Raw genomic sequence first — 14223 nt, forward strand, 5'->3', positions numbered from 1 at the left:
TGGCTCTCCAGGAAAATCTCATCCAGACCAGGTTTGTTGTGGCAACACAAGTCTAGTTTCTGGGAGGCTGATTTTGCCTCTCCCAAGGCTGCAAAAATATTATGGTCAAAGAACAGAATGGGGCATTTATCTGTTTCTAGTCATAAGGCATGACAGAAGTGTTGCTTTAATTGCTCTCTTTTTGTGTGACCTGGTGTTAACTTCATGGAGCTTTGTGTGCTCTCACCTGGATGGCCCAAACTTGCGCAATCGTGACAGATCTCAGAAGCTAAGCAGGGTTGGCCCTGGTTAGTACTTGGATGGGAGACCACCAAGGAAGTCCAGGCTTGCTATTCAGAGGTAGGCAATGGCAAAATACCCCTAAACATCCTTTGCCTTGAAAACCCACAGGATTGCTGTAAGTCAGCTGTGACTTGATGGCATTTTCCAGCACCTGGTTTTTGCATTGTGGGTACTGGCTGATTTATAGTTTGTGAATGGTTAGATTGTGGATTGTTTCAGTTTGCTGTGGCTGAGTGGTAGAGCATAAACTTTGCATAAGGAAAATCTCAGGTTAGGATTGCCAATCACTAGTTGGGGGCAGGGGATCCCCTGGTTTGGAGGCCCTACCCCCACTTCAGTGTCATCAGAAAGTGTGTTGGGGGGGGGGAATGTCTGCTGGGCACTCCATTATTCCCTATAGAGACCGATTCCCATAGGGTGTAATGGAGAATTGATCCATCAGTATCTGGGGCTCTGGGGTCCCCTGTTTTTTGAGGTAGAGACAGCAAATTTTAGCATAGCATCCAGTGCCTCTCCTCAAAGTGCCCCTCAAGTTTCAAAAAGATTGAACCGGAGGGTCCACTTCTATGAGCACCAAAAGTAGGTGCCCCTATCCTTCATTATTCCAAATGGAGGGAAGGCATTTAAAAGGTGTGTGGTTCCTTTAAATGTGACTGCCAGAATTCCCTTCAGAGTTCAATTGTGCTTGTCACAACCTTGCTGCTGGCGCCACCCCAAAGTCTCCTGGCTCCACCCCCAACGTCCCCAGATATTTCTTGAGTCGGACCTGGCAGCCATAGGTTCAATCCATAGCATCTCTATTAAAATAACAAAACAAACTTCAGGTTGGAGGTATTTCGCTGTGTCTGAGACCCTGAAAAGCTTTTGTAAGTTAGAGTCAACTCAAGATAGAACAGTTGACTGGCATCATACAAGGCATCTTATATAGCTTTTGCTTGTCATGGGGTAGGGTTGCCCGGTTCCTCCTGGCCACCTGCATGGGGTGAGGTGGGGGTAGAGTTGTCAGCTCTAGGTTAGGACACGCCTGGAGATTTGCGGGGTGGAGCCTGGAGAGAAGAGGGACCTCAGTGGGGTACAATGCCATGGAGTCCACCCTCCAAAGCATTCATTTTTCTCCAGGGGCACTGATCTCTGTAGTCTGGACTCTGGAGATGAGCTGTAATTCTGGAGGATCCCCAGGTCTCACCTGGGGGTTGGCATCCCTACGTGACTGGAGAGGGGCAGCTGGTGTGGAACGTAAGATTAGAAATGTTTAAAAATAATCTAACGACACAGCTCCTTCTCCACGTCTCTGCAAAACTATTGCCTTTACAGGCTATTGATGAAATCACAGAATGCACCATTTAACCTGTTCTTCCAGTTCACTTTTCTTTTTCTTTCTAAATGTACCAGAAGGCCTTGATGTCCTAAATCACGGCAACCTGCAATTTGCTGGCGTCTCAGTGCTTTTGTACCATGCAGTCAAATCCTTCAGCGCTTGGGCTGACTGTAAAGCCAGGGGGTGGAAGGGAGAGATGGAGAAGTGTAGCAGGTGAATTAATTGGTCTCTTATAGCTTCTTGGGAGCATTCGGGTTTAATAGTTACCTTTTACAACCTCTGTACTTAAGTGGCTGCTCTTTCCCGGGGGCCTGTCTTTAAGGCATGGAGATTCTTTACTGAACGGCTATAAAAAAACACACCAGGAAGAGTTGCTGGACAAGGCGAGTCGGCTGCTAAAGGGTTCGCATGCATCACCTCGCAAGGTAAGCACTGTTCTTGCCGCACCCCAGAACAGGAAAAATAATCAGTTGGAACAATCAGGCCTCATTTTGGGCAGGAGCTCACAGGAGCAGAGCTCCGGAACCTTTGAATTTTATTGTGCACTTTCTTTCTTTCTTACCCCCTCCCCCCTCAAAAGAAAAATACTTATTTCTGGGCTCCATTGTCCAAACCCACAGTGAGAATTTGGCTAAACTCTAAGACTTGACAAACTTTCTAATATTTTCCCCCACAAAAAAAGGGAAAATAACCAAAACATATAAAGCAGACAGATAGAAATCTTCATCATGCCACTGTGGTCACATAGGAGAAAGTAATTTAAAAAGTATGATGGGAGTAAGGTTTTATTATGACCATTATAATTCAGGAAGCATTTTTAAGGTAAATGCTGAGCTGATATAATTTAGTACACCTTTCGGTGATGTCAGGGGTGTGTGGCATATACAAATGAGTTGTACAAATGAGATCTGGCACCTCTTTTTCTAAAAATTGATCCCTGGGAATAATAGTGAGTTTTGCCATGACTTTGATATAGGCACCCACATCTTCATGGCTAGCAATCCAAGGAAAAGTCTCCTAAGCTTTTTGGTTTTTTTTTTTAAGGGAAACAATTAACATAGAACTTGGTCTTGTGGAATTAACATACAGTCCAAAAGTTCGATCTAAGGCTGCAGTCGTATGTCTACTTCTTTGGCAAACTGTCCCATTGAACTTTCTGGGATTTAACTGGTGCTTGCACAGGGGACTACCTTTACCTTTAAATATGCATTAACACTAGGCGGCCCATCATCTTCAACACCTGCATGAAAATTTTAGGACGCTGTGTCTTCTGAATTTCTGAAGATTTTGTGGTCAAAACGATAAAAAGTCTTGATGCCACCTGGAAGGCTCATAAACGTATTGTTGTGTAGTGTGTCATGAACCAGAGATGACTTAATCAGATGCATTAAGAGCCAAATCATACATTACAAAGCTCTGGAAAAGCTGAAACACAATTTTAAATGAATGTATTGCACAGGGCTCTGCTGAGGCAGAAATCCTGTCCGACCACATCAAACATTGCCTTTCTGTTTCCCTTTCTGCTTCAGAATCTGATCCTTCAGTCTTTAATAGCCGCCTTTGTTTTTCTCACACCACAGACCCGATATTCGCACCTACACATCTGCCTTTTCTGTTTTTCACACATGCACGCCCTGCAGTGGGAGAAGGGTTGAAAAAGCACTGTAAAGTGGCGCATGTGAAAATCCTTCCCAAGTGTTATCCTCAGTGGGAACATCATACATGCACAGAGAGAGCTGGAAGCAGAAAGAGGGCAGGATGGGGTAGGGGTGGCGGATGTTACTATAAAAAGGAGGCCAGAAGGTCAAGCAAACTAAGGAATGCGTGCTGCATTGCTGCAAAGAGCATGGCACAGTCATAGTAGTGGTGTGAATAACATTTCATGCTTAATAGCACAAATTCTTACAATCTTTCTAGAAAGCGACTGTAAAGTAGTGACTGAGAGACTGAAGAGGCGAATGGGGACGTCTCTGGTTCTGATTCTGCCTCTGCCCAAAGCTTGCAAAGTGGCCTCAAGGCTGAGGGTTTGCAATGTTGTTGTCAGGTTGCAATGTTGTCATTAAAGATTTCTGAAATTATGTACATCCAGGACTTTTTTAAAGCAGGAACACACAGGAACGCAGTTCTGGCTAGCTTGGCATCAGGGGGTATGGCCTAATATGCAAATGAGTTTCTGGGCTTTTTCTACAAAAAAGCCCTGTGTACATCTCTCTCCCATTGCAATCAGCGGAACTTGAAAGTGCTTGCCTTAGGCTGAATATGTGCTGCCCGGTGTTCATATAGCAAGCATAGGTATCGGCATAATTATGTTCAGTACATTCCACTATACCTCTTTTCAGGGCTTTTTTTGAGCAGGAACACAGTTCCAGCTGTGGGTGTGGCCTAATATGCAAATGAGTTCCCGCTGGGCTTTTTCTACAACAAAAGCTCTGCCTCTTATCATTGGCTTCTTTGTACCCTTCATGACAACTTTGTGAAGTAGGTTCGGCAGAAAGAGTGACTGGACTGGCAGAGAGAGTGCGCTTCTTGCTGGGGGGGGGGGGGGGGGAGGGCAGGCGGGGTTTGAACCTGCGTCTTCCCAGTTCTAATTTTAACCACCATTCCACCTTGCACCCCATGCATCGCTCATACCTCATTTACAATAGGTTAGGCTCAGAGACATCACTCCATTCTCCCAAGGGTGATCAGTGGTCAGAAACTTATGGATCACAACAGCATATACAGAAGAATGCTGGGCTAGCGCTTCTCTGAATCCTGTGTGGATAGCCCCACACATGCTCTCTCAGGATTCTGCCCTACATGCAGATCACCAAAATGGTGATGGGGCTCTCGGCTTGGACAGCTGAATGAAAGACAAGAGGGAATCCTCCCAACAGAATTATTCTGGGCTGGTGCAGATGACTCATGACTGACTACATTTACAGCTGATTGGGGAGTTTAACTTTGGAGTCTGTATCCAAGCCAAACGGTCTGCATTCTCCAAGCTTGTATTCTCCAAGCTGCTGGCCAGCTTGTACTGTACTGGAGAAGTGATTTAGAAAGAGAAATGCCTTCTCCAAGCTGGCTAATGGGGTGGTGAGGGCTCTGAGAGCCGCACAATATGTGTGAAAGAGCCATGTGGATCCCAAGCCTCAGTTTGCCCCCCCCCCAGCAATTTAGCTTGGTTTTTAGAATTTTAATGTTTTTGTTGGGTTTTAATGGTTTTTAAAGTGTATTTTATTATGTATGTTTTTATTTTGTTAGCCACTTTGTTGGCCCTAATACGGGCAGATATATTTTGTAAACTAAAAAAACAAAACAGTAAAATTATTGAAGTATAAAACTTTTCAGTGTATCAGAGGCTATATAATGGCTCTTCAATTTGCTTATGGTTATAGCAATAACTTTTAATGAAGTAATATCTAAATAATAAGTATATGTTTTTGATTTAAATCATGAATTTAGGTTAAACTTTTTTCTTGGTGCTTTAAATTGTTATTTAAATTGCTGATCTAATTCACCTTGATTCAAATCAATTCACCTTGGAGAACAATTGTTTTGTTAAATATTCTGTTTTTAAAATGCAAGTACCAGTAGATAAGGCTATATGCAAATGTGCAATTTATTTTTTTTAGCAAATGGAAGATCTTTATAATAAACTGAAGTGGCTAAAGTTTCCTCAAGCTCCCCCCTCCAAAAAAAGTGGTATGTTTTGTAAAGGACTTGACTATGAAGATATCAGTCAAGACTTTGTATAATTTGTGAAAATTGAGAAGAGAAAGGAGACAGCACGGACTATTGACCAGCCTGTTTTATTAAACAAAAAATTGATATGTTGATTGCTGGCTTCTAGCAGTTGAGTTAATAGGTTTGCTTATTGATGACTTAGAATTTAAATACATTCACAGCATTTTTTCTTGGGTTTTCACGTGTATCTGGAGGTGCCAAGGCCCCTATAATTTGACTACAAATGAGCACCAAAGTTGAAGTTTAGCTGAACAGATTGGCCACACATCTAACTGGCAGTTGCAGAAGCAGCTTTTACAGAGGAAAAGTTCAGTGCACACATTTACTCATTTACACCTAGACCCTGTTTTTCCTCCAGAAAGCCATTCATTCATTCGCTCCTGAAAGCAAAGATTGGCTTACATGGGGCTGCTATGCAGTCTTTCCTATCCATGCATTTATCCAAGCTGAAGACTGTTTTGTGTTAACTATGTAACTCTATTGCACATACTCATTAACATTTTGGAAAACTGAAACCCAGTTTTGTTCGGTTGGTTTGTCTCTTTCATCTAATGGGTTAATATTGGATTGGTTCCAAACTGTGGGATTGTATCCAATGATGACCTTCAACTCATGGAAAGGCATCTTCTGGGAGCACTCCTTCTATCAGCAGGAAACCATCTCCCAGGAGTAGAAAGATCCCTTTTGGATACATGGCAGGGAATCCAGCCAATTGTACTTCAGCATTTATGAATCACAATTCTGTTTAAGTATTTATAAATCACAATGTACTTGATGCTGGTTGCAGGGTTTGGCAATATTAAGGCAAAATGGATGAAGGAAGCATAAGAAGCAGAAAATGGAGCTCAGACCAAAGAACTGAGGATGGGTCATCTATCAAGAGCAAGAAATCCAAATCCATGAAGCTGCAGAAAGAGGCAAGACTGTTTTCAAAGCTGAATGTTGTTACACTATGTGTATTTGGTTCTTGGTACTTGAGTGGGATAACAGTGGGAGGGCTTCTAGTGTCCTGGCTCCACTGATGGACCCCCTGATGGCACTTGTTTTTTTGGCCACTGTGTGACACAGAGTGTTGGACTGGATGGGCCATTGGCCTGATCCAACATAGCTTCTCTTATGTTCTTATGACCTGACCAGGTTTCTAGCTGGTGAAAATTGGGGGCTGGTGGGGGAGGGGGGTCCTCTTTTACCAACCTGAAAATGCTAGGCTGGGGGTCTTGAGATCTGCACTGGTCAAACCCATTTGGGATGAGAACTTTATTAGGGATGGGAATTGGGCAAGACAGAACAGAAAAGCTGGTAGGATCCAACCACATATGTGGTTTTGCACCCAAATGAACTGAGTCGCGGCGTTTTTCACAGTACCTGTGACAGTACATGCATACCTGCCTGTACCTTGAGAGGAAAGGTTCTATGCCTGTTTCAGTGGCAATCTATCAACTGGTCCACATTACAGAAGGCAGAGAGGTTCTTTGCTGTTTACGGAGACATTTGTTCTTGCAATCTTTTTAAAAATCCAGCTTAGAGCCAATGCCTGTGTGGAGAAACGCCATCTTAGTCAATGTTGGTGCTTCATTGTGAGGGATCATTAAACTCCTAAGCAGGCTTTGGCCTAGCCTCCCTCCAAACCCCCCCTCCCTTCCAGAGCCAAACCAACAACGCTAGGGGGAAAGTCTCCTAGAGAGGCAGGAAGTTCTTTTGTTCTTGGGATTGGAGTTAGCAGGAAAAGAAGGCAGTTTTGCAACTGGCGCTCCAGGGAGCATGTGGTGAGCATGGGGGCTCCTGCCTGTGAGGCCCCCAGGCAGTCAGACCAAGTAAGTCATCCCCAAGGCGGGGCAAGTTTAGACCAGGGACAGTAGGATGCGTTTATAACACCTTTCCTTTGCCATGCTGTTTGCTGTGCGGGTGCTGTGCTGTGCTAACTTTTTATATGCAACTGTTTTTGTTTTGTTTCTCTTTTCTTTCCTTTTTCTCTTTTAATTAAATATTTTTACTGTTTGGAATGCTGGCAGTCAATCTCTGTACCACATAGATCCCCAAACCGCTTTAGACCACGCTGCTTTATGAAGGGGGCCCCGGGGAAGGGGGAAGGCATGCAGTTGGATAAGGTGCCAATCCTCCAGGTGTGCCCCAAAGAAGTGCTGAGGTCTCTGTGAAACCCAAGTACAGGGTGGCAGAGGACCTTGAGGCCTGGCCTCATAGCTGGAGAGGGGGATTGGGAGTCCTGTTCCTCTCAATCTGAACCCCTAGACTGAGCAGGTGGTGGCAGCGAGCCCAAGGGGCAGGAGGAGAAATAGCTCCCTCCAGGAGTTGGCGACTCAATAGGAGGCTGACGGGACCGGGTCTGAAGGCAGAATCGGGCCGGTTTCGTCACATTTGGCGGCAGCGGTGGGATAAGAACAAACAGAGAACTTGATTGGCCAGGCATTTTTGTTTTTTTTGATACGTGCAAGCACCCAGAAGAAGCAACAGAGGTTTTGTTTTATTTTCGGGTCAACTGGAATAGGGAAAGTTTAGCTAGTTAGGATGGAGCGTGCTAAGAGACTGGAAATCCTGAAGATGACAGAGCCACAGCTCCAGGAAGAGTGCGCAAAGCAAAAGCTGGAGTGTGACAACATGACTGTAGCAGATATGAAAGACCTCCTGTTGGAGCATCATCAGCATGCAGGGGCACCTGCAGAAGTGCCCCCCACCCAGTCAGAAGCAATCTTGCGGCTACAGTTGGAACTGGAGAGAATGCGTATCGAGGCGGACCGAGAGCGCAGAGGGGAGGAAAGAGAGAGTGAAAGAGAGAGGGATGAGATCCGCAGACGGGAGGAAAGAGAGAGAGCTGAGATCCGCAGACAGGAGGAAAGAGAGAAGGAGGAAAGATGAGCTGAGATCCGCAGACGGGAGCAGGAAGAGCAACGTCGCCATGAGCTTGAGGTGCTACATCTGGAAGCTGAACAAAGCAAAAAGATCAAAGTCACCCCCAAAGACTTTGTAGTGTACAAAGAGGGAGAAGACCCCTCCATATACCTCTCCAACTTTGAGAAGGCAGCCAAACAGTGGGGGATTGCAGAGGAAGACTATATGTCTTACCTCTGTAGCATTCTGACTGGAGAACTTTCAGCCATCTATTACAGCATGCCTATGGAAGATGGGGGGATAACTTTCGCAGCCTATAAAGCCACTGTATTTAAAAGGTTTAAACTGGGGGCAGACCACTCCCAAAAGCAGTTCAGGGGGTTAGCTCCACAAGAATGTAAATCCTATTCTGAATTTGGGGTAATGAAGGAACAGATAGTTCCAGTGTTATTGGGCCGGGATTTGTTGGTTGGCCAGTACTCTATCAATGCTGTAACCCGCAGCCAAACCCTCAGAGGAAAGTGGGAGGAGGAAGGCAACTTTAGGGAAGCCACCTCACCACCAACCAGGGAGGGGGAAATAGCCCAGGTTACTGAGGACGAAGAGAGGGCAGTCACCCAGGAGGGGGAGGACCAGCCTGTCTCAAGCCCTGGAGGAGGGTGTTCCCAAGGGGAAGAGGGGTGTAGCTTTCCTCAAGTGCAGCAAGAGGCTGTAGATGTTCCTAGCGAGGAAGGGAACCTGTCTAGTGTAAAGGATGTGCATCCTGAAGAGACAGAGGAGGAGAGTGGAGATTTCACAGGAGGTTCTGAGAGCAGCAAGGCTAATGTGGGCTCAGAGGAGCACATAGCTGAAGGCTTGGGGGAACGGGAGCGGTTCCAGAAGGGGGTCCTGGGTGACCTTAGGTTGGAACCGGTTCACCAAGTAGCTGTGGATCAGGAAGTGGGATCATCCGAGACGCTCTCAGAACAGGTTGTCTTGAAGCAGGGCAGACAGGAGTCCTGGGAAGCTGTGGGACCTTCCAGGCAGGAGGGGGGTCAGTTGGGTAGTGCTGAAAAACCAACCGAGGGGACTGAGAACCCAAGCCAAACCCTTGCTGAAGTTCCTGGGAACAGTGGGACTAGGGGTGGCTTGAAGGAACAGATGATAGAAAGTCTGGGGGAGCCAGGAATGTTCCTGTCTGAGGTTCAAAGTGACCGTAGGCTGGAACCACTGTGTGAGGTGGCAAGGGACCAGAAAGTGGAGTTCTCAGAAGCTGAGACAGGGGATAGGGTGATGGCTTTCCTGCCACTTCATACTGGTGAACGGAAAGTGGAATGGGAGGGACCCCATATGATTGTGGATGACCTGGACGATGCTACTTATGTGGTGGCTATGGAGAAGACGGGAAAGGCAGTTAAAGTGGTGCAGGTGAATATACCACAGCCATTCTCTGCGAGGTCCATGGTGTTGCATATAGGTAGGAAGGAAGGAGACAAAAAGAAGCTGGGACAGCAATTGTTTGGAGCCCCAGAGGTGGTTTTCTGGGAGGTCAGAGGGAACATTCCACCAATGAGGGATAAAGAAGAAGCAACTGTGTGGGAACTGGGCAGTTTCCAACCCCATATGTGGGGCCAGGAATTTCCTTCTTTGATGGACCACTCATCCCAGCAACAGCAGCAACTGAGGGAGAGCACCAAACTCCAGAGGTGGTCCTGGGAGATGGAGGAGTACATCTTAAAGACTGGACATTCCTTCTGAAGGTAGCAATGCATCTTTTTGTCCAGAAAGGACATGGACACCTAGGGTGTGGGACTTTGTGTATTGCTGGGAAAATGCCTAATCTTGGTAAATGTTCTGTTTGGGTTAACGGGTGTCTCCTTGTTTGGTTGGATTCTGCTACGGGGTCACCTCTGTAGGAGGCAACCCCTCCGGCTCAGAATTTAAGGAGGGGGACGTGTGGAGAAACGCCATCTTAGTCAATGTTGGTGCTTCATTGTGAGGGATCATTAAACTCCTAAGCAGGCTTTGGCCTAGCCTCCCTCCAAACCCCCCCTCCCTTCCAGAGCCAAACCAACAACGCTAGGGGGAAAGTCTCCTAGAGAGGCAGGAAGTTCTTTTGTTCTTGGGATTGGAGTTAGCAGGAAGAGAAGGCAGTTTTGCAACTGGCGCTCCAGGGAGCATGTGGTGAGCATGGGGGCTCCTGCCTGTGAGGCCCCCAGGCAGTCAGACCAAGTAAGTCATCCCCAAGGCGGGGCAAGTTTAGACCAGGGACAGTAGGATGCGTTTATAACACCTTTCCTTTGTCATGCTGTTTGCTGTGCGGGTGCTGTGCTGTGCTAACTTTTTATATGCAACTGTTTTTGTTTTGTTTCTCTTTTCTTTCCTTTTTCTTTTAATTAAATATTTTTACTGTTTGGAATGCTGGCAGTCAATCTCTGTACCACATAGATTCCCGACCGTTTAGACCACGCTGCTTTATAAAGGGGGCCCCGGGGAAGGGGGAAGGCATGCAGTTGGATAAGGTGCCAATCCTCCAGGTGTGCCCCAAAGAAGTGCTGAGGTCTCTGTGAAACCCAAGTGCAGGGTGGCAGAGGACCTTGAGGCCTGGCCTCATAGCTGGAGAGGGGGATTGGGAGTCCTGTTCCTCTCAATCTGAACCCCTAGACTGAGCAGGTGGTGGCAGCGAGCCCAAGGGGCAGGAGGAGAAATAGCTCCCTCCAGGAGTTGGCGACTCAAGAGGAAGTTGATGGGACTGGGTCTGAAGGCAGAATCGGGCCGGTTCCGTCACAGCCTGTTTTGTGCTACAGGTGCATTTGCCATGGAGAATAAAAGAACAAAGGGGAGATGCATATCTGTAAGTAGGCAGTAGACACCTGCAAGAACACCACTGAACTGTGGTTCTGCTTGGGCCTGCCATTTCCTTTCCTTCTGTATTTGTAGGCCTGCATACTTTGTTACCTGCAAGACCCACATTTCAAAGCGAAGCCCACTGAAATCAGTGGCATGTCGTGTATATTTGAAGTTGCCAGCTCTAATGTGGGAAATACCTGGAGATTTAGGGGATGGAGCATGAAAAGGGCAGGATTTGAGGAGGGAAGGGACTTCAGTGGGGTATAATGCCATGCAGTCCACCTTCCAAAGCGGCCATTTTCTCCAGGTGATCTGGCCTCTGTCTCCAGGGTATCAGTTGTAATCCCAGGAGATCTCCAGCTACCACCTGGAGGTTACAAGCATAGGCAAAAAGGTATGAATATGCATAACTAATCAACTGTATTGTCCAGGGGAGGAATTCTAGCAGGAGCTCCTTTGCATATTAGGCCACACACCCCTGATCCTCTAACAAAAAAGAGCCCTGTATGCTCTTGGAGGATTGGCTACATCAGGGGTGTGTGGCCTACTATGCAAAGGAGCTCCTGCTAGAATTACATGCATGGTATTGGCTATTTAAGGAGCCATATATATTATAATTTACAACCATACACTTATCAAAAACATAGGAGGAATACAATTAATAGCTTCTACTGAATAAAGTGCATATTATATCTCTTTTTCTTCTTGGTGTGCAGTCCCGGCGCTAGGGGTTCTGCCACCCCAGGCAGAACCCCTTGCCCCCCCCTTAACTCCAATAGTGTACGTGAAGTGATGACATCACCAGAAGTGACATCATCGTGACAGCACACAGCTTGCCCGCTGCCCAGCCTGCTTCCTGCTTCAGAGGGAGCTGACCAGGGGCCGCCTTGTTCTTTCTTCGCTCCGAGCAATCGGAGTGAAGAAAGAATGCAGCAGTCAGGGTCAGCACAAGTGGGGACAGGGAGGGGGCACCTGCCCACACTCCTGCAATGAGGTGGCACCCTAGGTGGCCGCCTACCTCCTGTACCTCCACGTGTCAGCCCTGTTGGTGTGATGAATAACAGCAGTTTCCAACTCCTTGGAGCAAAAGTGCTTGTGCTGATCCAATAAAGTTTGAATAAAGTGCTTCAAGCTTCAAATAACATAATGCTCGTTTGATGATTTTCCCAGGGAGTTGGAAACTGCTGTTATTCATTACACCATGAAGAAAAAAGACATATATAGTTGTAAATTACAATAAATATGGCTCCTTAAGTATATACAGTTGATTAGTTATTCATACTCACAGCTTTTTGCCTATGGTTGTAACTTGCATACTGTGAATCTCTCTTGATTGTTACAACCTGGAGGTTGGCAACTCTATGTACATCACAGGTGGAAAAAATGTTTTCATCTCAGAAAAAGTGGGAGTTAGCGCCTCGATCCTAACCACGGTTTATTAGAGGTGAGCCCCAATTAGTTTGGTAGGGCCTTAAAACTTCAACCCTGTTCTTCCAGGAGGAATTCTACTTCACAGGAGAGGCGAAGGTGCAGCCCTGTCAACTGTAGTTGACAGGTCCTTGTTTCAGTTGCACAAGCAAGCAAAGTGACCCAGGAATGTTTGCACCTGAGTTAATTAGTAGAATGTCGGTTTCCAAAAGTGACAGGAATCATGAAGTGCTGTGAAGTCCAAACACAATCCCTTGGCTCCTTGGAATGTCTTGTTAATGTTTCACAAGTTGGGTGATTCGCATTACTCTTACCCGTTAATGGCGAGAAAAAGCTCAGCCCAAGGGTCCTCTTTGGCATCTTCATTGCTGTACCCATTTTCAGGGCTTATAATTAGAACGTCAAGTAGGTTTTCTTGGCACTGACTACAAAGACCCATTCATGTCAAGTACAGTTTATTACTGCATGTTCCTTACCCATCTTGGAAAGTGCTGGTTATCCTTGCCAAAAGTACCTACCAGATGCAAAAATTCAAAGGGACATCAGTTTGAAAATAGGTTGGACAAGCATCTGTGTGTGATCCTAGCAATATGGCTTGAAGCAGCCTTTTTGCCCGTTAGGGACACCTTCCTTACAAAGGAGCTAAACCCTTACCTGAGAACTTTAAGAGTCACCTGCAGTTGAAAATGGGATCATGGACAAGATGGACCTTGATTTGATCCAGCAAATGTATGTTATCCTCCTTCTCTTCAGAAGACTGCAAAAAGGAACCATGTGCTTATCTCTTGAGGTTCATTGTCTGTGCTTGCATTGGCAACCTTCCTTCCTCAAAATTATATGCTGTTATATGTAACAGTTATTTAAAAACAGTTTTAAAATTGTATGCTGTAAAATCACCTTAAGAACCATCATAGAAGCAAAAAAAAATGTTAGTAGAAAAAGTGGCACAGAAATAGGCTGGATCTTACAGCTTTGTGTCAAATGTGTGGTTAAATAAAAAAAGAGATGTGTTTATCTCTGGTTGTCTGAGAGAGCTGAACGGAGTGGTGATGGTGGTACAATGAGCAGTGATGTAAAAAATAAAGGGGGGGGGAAGCAGCTTTGACCACATTTTTCCATCAGCAAAGAGCCTCTGCTTTATACAACATCTCAAACATGTCTTTCAAGTATTTCTTCCTGCTTAAACAGATAACTGCCTCCTCCTCAGGGCAGAGTGCATAATGAACAGTCTCGCTGTGAGACCCACATTCCATAGATTTCTGTGTGGAACTCTATTGACTGAAGAGTATGACCCAACATTTAATCTCATCTCAAACAAATCTTCAGTCACTTTTGCTAAACCATTCCTGCCACTAGAAGGGAGTGTGCAGCAAGAAGCATCACCGGGGCAGGAAGGGAGTGTGCAGCAAGAAGCATCACCGGGGCAGGTACCTTCCAACTCTATGAGTTGCACATTGGACCTCCTTGTGGCTAACAGTATTGCTTTATAGGGTTGCCAACCTCTTCCTGTTATTACTGTTGATCTCCAGATGACCAAGATCAATTCTTGTGGAGAAAATGGCTGCTTGGAGGGTGGATTCTATGGTATTATACCCCATTGAAGTCCCTCTCCAAACCCCATGCTCCCTGAAATCCACCCCCAAAAGCTCCAGTTACTTCCCAACCCAAAGCTGGCACTCCTGGGACAGAACCAGATGGAACTTTGAGTATGGCCTTGGTAGAACTTTTAGACCTTGGTAGAACTTTTAGCTGTGGAATTGTTTTCTGTGGCCCCAGAAGGTAGGACCAGAACC

General features: G+C 46.0%; 1 protein-coding gene across 1 annotated transcript in view; it reads left to right on the forward strand.

Moving 5' to 3' along the window:
* Positions 1-6135: 6135 nt before the first annotated feature.
* The window catches only part of SLC7A9 (solute carrier family 7 member 9), a 34380-nt gene continuing 26292 nt past the window's right edge, over positions 6136-14223 (forward strand). The window contains exon 1 of the mRNA XM_060253943.1: positions 6136-6243. Coding sequence (XP_060109926.1) covers positions 6136-6243 — 108 coding nt within the window. The remainder of the gene's footprint in view (positions 6244-14223) is intronic.

Source organism: Heteronotia binoei, chromosome 14 (genome assembly GCF_032191835.1).
Source record: "Heteronotia binoei isolate CCM8104 ecotype False Entrance Well chromosome 14, APGP_CSIRO_Hbin_v1, whole genome shotgun sequence".
Taxonomy (NCBI): Eukaryota; Metazoa; Chordata; class Lepidosauria; order Squamata; family Gekkonidae; genus Heteronotia; species Heteronotia binoei.